This window comes from Crocodylus siamensis, chromosome 1 (genome assembly GCF_052110815.1).
Source record: "Crocodylus siamensis isolate JL-2025a chromosome 1, ASM5211081v1, whole genome shotgun sequence".
NCBI classification, from domain to species: Eukaryota; Metazoa; Chordata; order Crocodylia; family Crocodylidae; genus Crocodylus; species Crocodylus siamensis.
This window is the reverse complement of record NC_143395.1, coordinates 383,577,451-383,589,300: the sequence shown is the minus strand read 5'-3', so window position 1 is coordinate 383,589,300 and position 11,850 is coordinate 383,577,451. Positions and strand designations below refer to the sequence as shown.

General features: G+C 47.2%; 1 protein-coding gene across 1 annotated transcript in view; it reads right to left on the bottom strand.

Annotated features, from left to right (window-relative positions):
• Positions 1–3,624: 3,624 nt before the first annotated feature.
• The window catches only part of LOC149875168 (uncharacterized), a 55,447-nt gene continuing 47,221 nt past the window's right edge, over positions 3,625–11,850 (bottom strand). Inside the window, 2 exon segments of the mRNA XM_090051961.1 lie at positions 3,625–4,091; positions 4,447–5,650. Coding sequence (XP_089908087.1) covers positions 4,006–4,091; positions 4,447–5,650 — 1,290 coding nt within the window. The 3' untranslated portion in view covers positions 3,625–4,005.

Genomic DNA, 11,850 nt, shown 5'->3' with positions numbered 1-11,850 from the left:
ATAGGCCCGTCGTCCGCAAATCCAATAGTATCCTCTTAAGGCCCTATTTTCTCTATTGGTGGCATTTGGAGGGGCCCAACCATAGGGCATCTCGGGAAACCCCAAGCCTCCTTCTGGACCCAAAGGACCAGCAACTGCGTGGCCTCCTTTCATGGAACATTCCCATAGCCCATCCTGGTTCTTGTCTGTACAATCTGTCTGATCATCACTTTGATTTGTGGCACTCCAATATTTATTAAACCACACAATTGTTCCATTGGGATGCTGCCACACTAGCCGATTATACCCTGGGCTATTAGGATAATAAAGCCGTTCTAATCTTGTAAGGTTCATCCACCTTACTTTTAAAGTCCATATGCAACGGCTGTGTCCCAACCTTTTTCCTGTACCATTATTACTGATGCAATACTCTCCTAACGCCACTTGGGAAAGTTCCCAACTGTGGTTCTCATCCCATTTTTGACTAGTACTTTTAACATCTGCCTTACTACTTACTAGCCATTTCGGGGCCAAAGGAAAAGCCCTCCAAGGCCACTGGCCTCTGGCCTCCCGAAGCCCCCCACAGGCCCAGCAGTTGGTAAGATTAAAAGTACCTGCAATTCTTTCCATCATATCAACATACAAATTTGTCCCTGGGGGAGCAATTTGGGAAAGCGAGGGTGTGAGCCAGCGGTTAAGGCTGCTCAATTCTGCTTCTTTCATTATGCAGATAACAACAAGGCACATTAAGATTCCCACCATATTTTCCCTTTTACTTTCTTGTCTAATTTTCTGAGCTTTGATTAAGCCGTCTCAGGCGCACTTGGAGATCACCAGTAGGTTCACAGCTCCACTTGCTGGCTTCTTGTTCCGAAGACGACTCAGCTTCCGGAGTGAGTTCGTCTTGGGAGTTGTTGTCCTCTGACGCTTGTGGATGTCGTTTCACACGGGTATGGTGTATCCAACGATCATGGCCAGTAATCTTTACAGCGGTGTGGGTTGTTAGAAGTACCTGGAAAGGGCCACTCCACCTCTCAGTCAAAGGCTCCTTTTTCCACTGCTGCACCAAGACCCAGTCTCCCGGGGAGAAGTCATGTACCGGTACATCTAAAGGCAGACGCTGAAAGGAGGCTGCATACCTGTGAAGAGAAAACAAGACAGACTGCAAGGCAATAACATATGTATGAAGTTCACTATTACCTAATTCAAAAGTTACATTCTCTCGCATCCCAGGAGGTAAGACTCGAGGCGGCTTGCCAAACATAATTTCATATGGGGTCAATTTGAGGCCCCGTCGGGGAGTGTTTCGAATACAAGTAAGAGCTAGCGGCAATGCTTGAGGCCACTTAAGGCGTGTTTCAATACAGATTTTGGTGAGCAAAGTCTTTAAAGTTCTATTCATGCGTTCCACTTGTCCTGAACTCTGTGGTCTCCATGGTGTGTGTAGTTTCCAAGTAACCTTGAGAGCTTGTGCGACTTCTTGAACCACTCTTCCCACAAAGTGTTGTCCTTGATCCGACTCGATGGACTCAGGCAGGGAATACCGGGGAATGATCTCCTGTAACAAATACTTCACTACTGCAGCTGCAGTGGCAGTCCTGGTGGGCCAAGCCTCGACCCAACCAGAGAGCTGGTCTACCATGACAAGTAAAAACCCGTGATGTCCGGATCGTGGGAGCTCGGCAAAATCAATCTGCCATGCCTGTCCAGGGTACGCTGCCCAGGGTCTACCTCCCATTGGCACAGGGGGTTTCCTTCGAGGGTTTACTTTCTGGCATGTAATGCACTTGGTAGCAATGCGCTGAGCTTCTACATATAGCCCTGGGGCTACTGCTTGGCGGATCATTAGATCACCCATGGCCAAACCTCCCATATGGGTTCTTGCATGGAGCTGTTGCAGCACCTCCCGAAGCAATGGCCTGGGTATCATGACTTTCCCTCCTGGTACTATCCACCACCCCTGGGAGTTCTTTTCTGCACAAGCTTTCTGTGCAAATTTATCTTCTTCAGGGGAATACTGTGGGACTAAATCCTGAACGTATGGCCATATGGCATGGAACATAGCCTGCTTGGATACCTCTTCCGCTTCTCCCCCAATAAATGCAGCTTCCTTTGCTGCTGCATCAGCCTTTGCATTTCCAAGCTTATGCTTTTTCTCAGCAGCCTTCCCATGGGCCCGCACATGAATGACTGCTACCTCTTTAGGCTGGTGGAGTGCCTCTAGTAGTTTGATAATCTGGGGGCCATTAGCAATCTTATTCCCAGAGGCAGTAATGAAACCCCTTTCTTTCCACAATAGTCCGTGCGCATGGACTGTAGAAAAAGCATAGCGAGAGTCAGTGTATATATTAACTCGCTGGTCTGTCCCCAGCTGTAATGCTCGGGTGAGCGCAGTGAGTTCTGCGGCCTGTGCCGACCATGAGCTCGGCAATGACTCCCTCCATACTACCTTATCCAAGGTTACCACTGCACATCCTGTTCGTCTTTTTCCATCGATGACAGAGCTGGAGCCGTCCACAAAGTATTCAACATCTGGGTCTTCAATTGGGTCCTCAGCAAGATCAGGTCGCACCTGCGTGGTCTGATTCAGGACCTCAAGGCAGTCATGCGTCGGTTGCCCTGGCTCTGGCAGCAAGGTTGCAGGGTTTAAGGCTGTAGTATGTTTGAAAGTAAGTCCTGGATTAGAGAGCAAAAATATCTCATACCGTGATTGTCTGGAGGGGTTAAGAAATTTCCCTCCCTCAGTCCCTAGGATCTGGGGAACTCCATGAGGAGTGAGTATTTCCATATCCGCACCCATGACTATCTTCTGGGCTTCTTCAACAACCACTGCTGTGGCTGCCACAGCCCGAAGACAGGCTGGCCACCCGAGTGCAACTGGATCTAGAACCTTTGAATAATATCCCACGGGTCTCCAGGTCGGGCCCGATGGCTGTGTCAGCACCCCTGATGCAACCCCTCGATTCTCATGAACATACAGTCGATATGGCTTTTTACTGTTTGGGATGGCTAAGGCTGGGGGCTGGGTTAATGCTGCCTTCAGCAGATCAAAAGCATGCTGCATTTCTTTATTCCATTTCCATTTAGTGAGACTCTCCTTAGTCAGGGATTCATACAGTGGTCTAGCCTTCCCACCGTAATCTGGTATCCATAGTCGACAGAACCCAGTTAGCCCTAGGAATGCTCGCAGCTCCTTGGGTGACTTAGGTGGGGTTAGACCTTGAATCGCCTGTATGCGATCTGCACTCAGGGCTCTGACTCCTTTTGAGAGCTTATATCCCAAAAATGTGACTTCAGGCTGACATATTTGGGCTTTTTCTCTAGAGACTTTATATCCTTTTTTTCCCAGAGTGTTTAGGAGTGACCTGGTGGCTTCCTCGCAGAGCTGCAAGTTTGGGCTTGCAACTAGCAGGTCATCCACATACTGGAGGAGAGTCACTGCGGGGTGTGATCCCTTCCATTCCCCCAAGTCCTTCTGAAGGGCAAGTCCGAAAATATGGGGGGCTGCTATAAATCCTTGTGGAAGAACTGTCCACATAAGTTGGGCTTTATGGAAAGTATCTGGATCCTCCCATTCAAAAGCAAACAATTTTTGACTCTCTCGGTGAAGAGGAATAGAGAAGAAAGCATCTTTCAAATCTAGCACTGAAAATATTTCAGCTTCCCCCGGTACTTGTGTCAAAATCGTGTGAGGGTTCGGGACTACAGGATGGTCTGAAAGGACCTTCTTATTTACTGCCCGTAAGTCTTGGACCAGTCTGTATGAGACCCCATCTGCCTTTGGCACTCCAAGAATGGGGGTGTTATAGGGTGAAGACCCTTCCACTAGCCATCCGTACCTCTTGTATTTCTCTATTAACGGCTTGAGTCCAGCTCTGGCCGCTCGGCTGAGTGGGTACTGCTTTACCCGAACGGGCCCCTCCCCATCCTTGAGTACGATCCTTACCGGGGAGACGAACTTAGCTCGCGCAGGGGTTCCATCAGCCCATACCGAGGGGTCTACTCCGGTCATGTGATCTTCTGGACTTACTGCAGGGCGTCGGTCCTCCAGGAGAGCCATCTGATAGTTCGAGCTCTGCTTGACAGGTAGCTGGACCACCATCTGATCGTCTCTGAAAAAGATTTCAGCTTGCAATTTTGTGAGTAAGTCCCGCCCAAGGAGTGCAACCGGGCAACTTGGAGAATACACAAAGGAGTGCTCGAGCAAATGGTCCCCCACCTTGGTGAGGAGTGGTTTACAAACAGGGAGTCGAGTTTGCATTCCCTCAAGCCCTTCTACAAGTACATGCTGTTCACTAGTTCCTGCACAGGGGGGTTTTTCTGGAATCATTGAAAATGTAGCCCCAGTATCCACCAAGGCTTCAAAGTTTTTGCCACCAACCCTAATAGTTACCATGGGATCTTCTCGGGCTCCAACCCGAAGGGTAGTGGTCTTAGATCCCTGTCCCCTTCATTCTGAATCCTCACCCTTGTCTTCTGCCCGCATGAGGTGACCTCTCGGTTCCCCCTCTCTCTTCTCCTTCAACTTCGGGCATTCTCTCTTCCAGTGTCCTTTCTCCTTGCAATAAGCACAAACATCTGCTCCCACTCTTTCTCCCTTCCTCTTCTGTATCCCAGCCTTTCCAGGGTTCCCTCCAGTTATAGCAGCTGCTAGTGCTGCCATCTGTCGCTGAGCCTTTTTATCCTCCTTGCGCTCCTGCACTTGCTCACGATTCCCATACACCTTATATGCAATTTCCACCAGCTCTGAAATCGGTTTCCCAGCACCTCCCTCAGTTTTCTGTAACTTCTTACGGATATCAGCAGCAGATTGACCAATAAACATAAGATTTACCATGCGCTGGTTATCTGGGGCTTCTGGATCCAGATCCGAAAACCTGCGAAACGCCTCATACAGCCTCCCAAGGAAAGCTGAGGGATCCTCCTCTCTTCCCTGTCTCACCTCATACAATTTAGACAGATTGGTAATCCGAGGCACTGCCTTTCCCATTGCTTCCACTATAATTCCCAAATACCGTGCACTCAGCTCTCTGCCCTCTGCAGTATGATTGTCCCATCCCGGCTCTTCTACCGGGTAGGTATCACGCAGAGTACGACCAGCAGCACCCTCTGACTCAACTCTGGCTGCCGCAATACGCTCTGCTGTACCTAACACTAATCTCCTCTCCTCCGGGGTTAGGAGGGTCTGGAGCATCATCTGGACATCAGCCCAAGTGGGTCGATGAGTCTGCCCAATAGATCGAAACAAATCCCTCATCTTTTCAGGGTCTTCATGAAAAGAGGGGCTCTGATTTTTCCAGTTAAATAAATCTGAAGTGCTAAATGGGGTGTAGACAAAAGTTGCAGTGCCTCCTTCCCCAATAACCTCTCGCATCGGACAGTTCAACACCGGCTGTGACTCTACAGGCTTGCGCAAATAATAACCCTTATTTCCTGATTCAGATGAGGCACTTGGCTGAGGCTCACGCTCTAACTCATTAGGTATGCATTGGTACGTCGGTGGTGGTCTCTCTAAGGGAGGGGGCGGTGGTGCAGAAGGACTGGATGCCGAGGAGGCGTCTGACTCATCTTCGCTACCCGACAGGGCAACCGGAGCGCGGGTCCGGTACTCAGCCAATTCAGAATTCCCCCCCTCATTAGACTCAGGAAGTACAGGCGGCCCCCCCCGAGCCTTTTTCTTAACAAGCATCACATGAGACTTCGCTAAGTAATTCTTAATCCAAGGTGGCTGATTTTGAACCACCCACAACCAACAATCAATATAAGGAAACTGATTCCAATACCCATTTTGCATAACAATTTCATGGATAGCTATCACTTCTTTTAGCACAAACGATCCTTTCGGGGTCCAGTGGACCCCAAATGTTGGCCACTCGAGTTGACAAAACTTAGTTAAATCACCTTTTTTCATTTTTATTCCATAATCGGCCGGCCTTGCAAATTTATTAAAATGACGTAATAAGACTTTTAGAGGGGTATCAATATTGTTTTCTACACGAGAGCTATTCGTACCCATTTGCCCACAAAAATGCGCCCAATGCACACCAAATACCAAAAAGATCTCAACAACAGATGATTTACAATGAGAGCTAAGCCTAGAATTTCTCAGCAAACTTACACATCCTTTGTTTTAGATCTGTACACCAGATTGGGCAAAGGGAATTCGTATACTCACTCAGATACCCCAGAGATCTCGATCCAAATTCCAAAGTGTGTCTGCCTCTCCAGAAACTCAGAATTTACATAGGATACTTCCTTTAACTTCCCGGATATTTGGACTTAAACCTCAAATACCAGGGTGAGTCCAAAGTCGGCTCGGTGTGCACAAATCCCTGGTACCAGAGGTGCTCCGTCACTGAATTCTGGGGTAGTCCTCGAGAAGCCCCACGTTGGGCGCCAATTTTGATATAAAAATCGTGGTTCGTTTCTCGGGAGGAGGAAAAAAAACCTTCACAGACACACTCTATTAGCAACACAAAAGGTATATATTTGCAAATAGGGTCAGAGAGAGAGACAAAAGATCAATCACTCTGCCCCCGAGCACAATCATTAGCAGGCTTTTATCCCCCCTCTCCTGACCACGTGTGTAGAAGGAGGAATTTTTACAACTCATTTCCGGTTCATACAAACATATATGTAAACATGTCGCTTCATACGTCCCATGTGCATTATAATTAACTACTTAAGTATGCGGGGCGGGTAGGCTTAATATGCATTAGGCTATCACGCGTGCGTGGATGGAACCCAAGGTTACTCAAGGTTCAACCTGAAGGCAAAAATGGCATTTGCTCTTATCTTAGCCTTAGGAATGTGGGGTCATGAAAGAAAGTGTGATTTAGTGTAACAAAGAGATAGTAAATTTGCAGGACAGAGAGGGAGTGATACCTTAGTACAATGGGCTTTTGGTGGTTTTTCCCATCAATTTCCAACCCCCCCCTTCCCTCTCCCATTAAGGAGACAAGGAGGGGTAGCAGCTGTGTTTTTTTTTTTTTCCCTAAATCTGCTATTGATAATGCATTTTTAATAATATTTCTAACAGGGGGGTGTATGTGTGTAGGGTGTGGGTATGGTGGAAGCAGTGTGAGTGTGGGATATGTGGTTGGGGTGAGGGTGTGTTGGAAGGTATGGGTGTGGGTGTAGGTATGGTGGGGGTAGGAGCAGGTGTGGGTGCATTAGGGTGTATAGTACTGGTGGGGGGAGGTGCTGGGGGGGGGCCTTCAGAGTCCGAGGAGTGTATGAGACCCTGAATCTGCATATGATGACAGCAAGCCTCCAGCCCTAACTGGCTCCATAATGCACAGCGCCCCGTACTCTCACCCCAGTCCCCAGTTGCAGGTGGCAACAGAGTGCAGGGCCAGCCCCACCCGGCTCCATAACACTCAGCTGCTGCCCAAGTCCCTGGCTATGCATGGTGGTAGTGTCCGTGGTCAGTCCCACCCAGCCCCATAGCACTCCTGCCCAAGTCCTCAGCTGCACATGGTGGCACGGAGTGGGTCCAGCCTCACCCGGCCCCACAGCTGCAGCTCACACACTCCTACCCCAGTCCCCGGCTGCAGGTGGTGGCAGCATGCAGTGCCAGCCCCACCCAGCTCTGCAACACACAGCTCCCACACTTCCACCCAGTTCCCTGGCTGCACATCATGGCAGTGAATGGGGCCCCACAGCATGCAGATCCTGCACTCCCACCCCAGTCCTCAGCTGCACATGATGGCAGCATGCAGGGCCAGCCCCACCTAGCCCCATAGCTCACAGCTCCTGCACTCCTACCCCTTTCTCCCAACGGGAGGCCCTGGCCCTGGACCAGTGGGCTCCTTACCTGAATTCCCAGTCTCGCAGACAGGGAGGCCAAAAGATGTATGAGCTGTTGCTGGAGGTATTCAGTAGCTTAACCTGTCAGCCTTTCAGGTACAGATAGCCATGCAGCTGATGGTGGCCTCTGATTGCATTACCAATACTCAGGTGCTGGACATGCTTCTCTGAATGATTTTCACTGACAGTGACACTAATATGGCCTGGTGGCATTGGCACAAGTCACCTGCTTCCAGAGCGCAAACTATCAAGATGTGGAGAAGCTTGAGAGGATGCCACATGCATGATCAGAGGTCAGGAAAACAGATCTTATGAAGAGAGGCTGAGAGCCATGGGGCTCTTCAGCCTGGAAAAGTGTAGGCTCAGGGGAGACCTGGTGGCTTCCTATTGTCAGGGTGCTCACCAGAATCTGGGGGAATGTCTGTTCACCAGAGCGCCCCAAAGGATGACAAGGTCGAACAGTCACAAAATCCTCCATGACCGATTCAGGCTGGACCTAAGGAAGAACCTCTTTACTGTCCAAGCCCCCAAGGGTTGGAATAGACTGCCACCAGAGGCGGTTCAAGCACCTGCATTGAACGCCCTCAAGTGACAACTGGATGTTTATCTTGCTGGGATCCTCTGATCCCTGCTGACTTCCTGCCCCTGGGGCAGGGGGCTGGACTCAAAGATCTTCCGAGGTCCCTTCCAGCCCTAATGTCTATGAATCTATGAAAGTCTGGCCTCTGACTCACTATTTTCTTTTACCTCACAAACACTGGCAGCCAGTCACTGCCACTTGCCTTCACAATCCTCCTGAACTCCACTAGCCCATCCTTCTCTCCAGAATCCCCTTCCTAGTATCCCAGCCCCCCCACAGTCACTGCACTCATGCCCAAGAGAGCAACTGTCTCAAAAATCCCAAAGCGAGGTAGGGATCTTCTTCCTGAGAACAGGACACAGCTGCACTTTCTTGTACTAGATTTGTGGAAAGCTTTTGATGAAACTCTACCTGGAGAGGATTTGGACAAATCCATCTCATTCCACTGTGACCCACAGCCTTTTAGCTAAAATGCACCCATTATTGCAGTCTATTGAGGCTCTGGAGGGATGGTAGTTTTCCCCAAGAGCAGACTTAGCCAGATGCTTGAGTGTGTGTACAGGAATAAGTAGCGTACAGCCTCAGGAGCAAGAAATGTAAGTATTTTTAAAATGGAGCTTTATCAGTGTACGAAAGATTATGTAATGTGATTGCTTTCAATTGCAGGGAACTGGATTTTTATAACCCAGGATGTCCTATCCTGTTTTCTTACTACTTTCTGAAGAAATCTTAACGAAAATATTTTATAATGATATTTCATAACTTTCCATTACACCATTTATTAATAAAGAAACAGTCCTACTAGCACAATATGCACCTATTTTACTTCAATTATTAATTTTAAACAGCAAATTGGTACTAAGCTATTCTGAAGCTATACTAGTGGAAATGAGAGCAGAATTTGGCCAATGAGCTGTAGTTGCAGTATCATGCACCTTGTGCTAGGAAATAACAGAAAAGGACTACATGTCTCTGAAATGAAATTGGTTCTTCACGAAGACTACTGCATTTTCAGCTAACATACCAGCACATGCACACAGATTGGACTGCTGGTGCCTTTTCCTAACTTTTATCTCCTGCAAGCTATACTTCTTCTTCCAAATTTCATGAAGGTTGCTACATCTTTCTTTCAGACTCTTCTTGTTGTTGCTGGGTCTTCTGTGCATACATTGCTGTTGTGATGGGGCCAGCAGTTACCTGTATACAGCTCACGCTAAAGGCATGGCCTTTACTGTGAGCCCCTTGCAGCTTGCTAGGCCTCATATTCCTTCAAATGTGCTGATTTAAAATCAGTCTTCCATTATTGCTGCTAACATGCAACCTGCTATCTTTACATTTTTGGGTGGCATCTTGTCTGATTTGTTCATATAATATGTTTCTCCTGATACACCTATCTCAGATCAGCTCCTCCCTGAAGCTTTTTCTCTATCCTTCTGGGCCTGGTGTGGTGCACTGGCTGTCTGACAATAAAATTAGTTCTCCTTCAGTTTATTTCCATCTTTGTGCTGAGTCTGTAAGTATATCATATGACTTGTTTCCTAGTGCAACTTGGACTGCTGTTTTTAGCCACTGCTTTCTGTGGGTATTTGATGGCCAGAGCCAAACTAGGTCACCTTTGGGTAATGGCCTGCTTGCCTCACTTGCTATAGCAGGCTGGCTGTCAACTTCACTTGCTCTTAATTTATTTAGGCCTGTACATCATTCCTCTGTGAGGCCCCAACAAACTATCATAGGAAGTAGAGTCTTGGTTGTCTAGCTGAACTGTCCTTTGCTGGACAACTGTCTAGTTCATGGAAGGGGGTATTGTGATGTGCCAACATTTACAAGTGATCCCTTTTTGTCCTCTTTAACTTTGTCAGTCTCTTGGCTATATTTACTGCCAATTCTGTTTTCCTGTTGCTTTGATCTTCTTCTTAAACTCCAGTTTAACATTGGATCATTTGAATTCTGTTGCAACATAGTGAATATGGCATGTTGGATATGTCATGCCACACAAATGCCCTACCTTTAGTTACCTGATTACTGTTTTTTTCCTGGAAAGGAAGAGGTAACAAGACCACTTATAAGGGAATCAAATCTGAAACACTGAACCACAAATCTGAACCAATGGTCCCTATTACTGGGTCTAGGCTGAGCTAAAATTAGTAGCACAGAACAAGGAATGAACCAGAGATAGCCAACTCATTGGTATCAGAAATGTCACAGAAGTTGGCATCTTTCATGGCAGCTGAGTCCTTACGGGTAAAAAAGGCTCTGGGAAGTGCCTTTATTATTTATTATTTATTATTATTATTTATTCCAAGTACAGACCCTGCCTACGCGCTGGCTGGGAGAAGGAATTTCTTTTCCAGTTTCCTATGGGGGGTGGGTCTTGCCTTTTCCTGAATTCAAGATACTTCCGATGAATCTTCCCTGTCTGTTCAACAAGTTGTGATAACAGAGGTTTGGTGCCTGGGAAGAGATGAAAGAGCTTTGAAATGCCTTAAGCCTTACTCCATCACTAATTCTGACCAACTTTCAGCCAAGAAAACTTTTATCTACCCTCCTCATTTGTCTCAGTGTGGACACCACTTATTCATGAGCTGGTAACCAGATTTCACTCGCTCAACCATCTCAGCCTCGACCTCACCCACATATCCTCAGGAAGCTGTTTCCACAGTTTCTCTGCCTAGACCTTGTTCTGATAATGGTTGGCAGCTGAATTTTGGCTATAGTTTTGTGTCTCTGCCTGTCATTTCTGAGGGGAAAAGGGGGAGTACAGTGAGATAGGGAGCATAATCCCACTGACACATGTACATTTGCACAACTGTACTCTCAGCTTGTCTCAGCCATAGTTCTGGTTCAAGCCTAAAGAGCTATGAAAAAGGGAAGCTGAGGACTTTAATATCAGATTAAATGAATTAGGCATCAGGGGGCACGTTTACACAGGTATTTTCATGTTCCTAAATTTAATGCACCTTTGCTTAAGGCACATGAAGGTAATTTAGGCATGCATCTACACGTGGATACACTAATGCTCATTAAGGCGCATTGAATTTAGGTACGAATAGCTAAGTCTCATTAGTGCATGTGAAGATGAGGTTATGCACATTAACTTGGTGTCTATCCAGATACACACTATCTTTAAGACTCACATATCCTTAAATTGCCATTTTTAAGGTGCATTAAGGGCATGCACATGTAGACACGTGCCCTTAATGAGCCTTTAAAATGATGATTTTAGGCTAAGCCTGTTAAAATGAGACACGTGTAGACGTGCCCAGGTTGTAAAAGCTATCATCAGAATACTGATAATTGAGCATTAAAAATGCTGAGAAGTGCTATTTTTCAAAGCTGCCTAAGGAATCTGAAAAAAAAATTCCAGTTTGAGGAGAAACCTATCAAAACCAATGAAGAAAAAAAGCCAAAGATCTTTCATTGATGGTTTTTTTTAATCCTGTGAAAACTCTGCTAGTGAAAGAGACTTTGAATGTGCAAAGTGT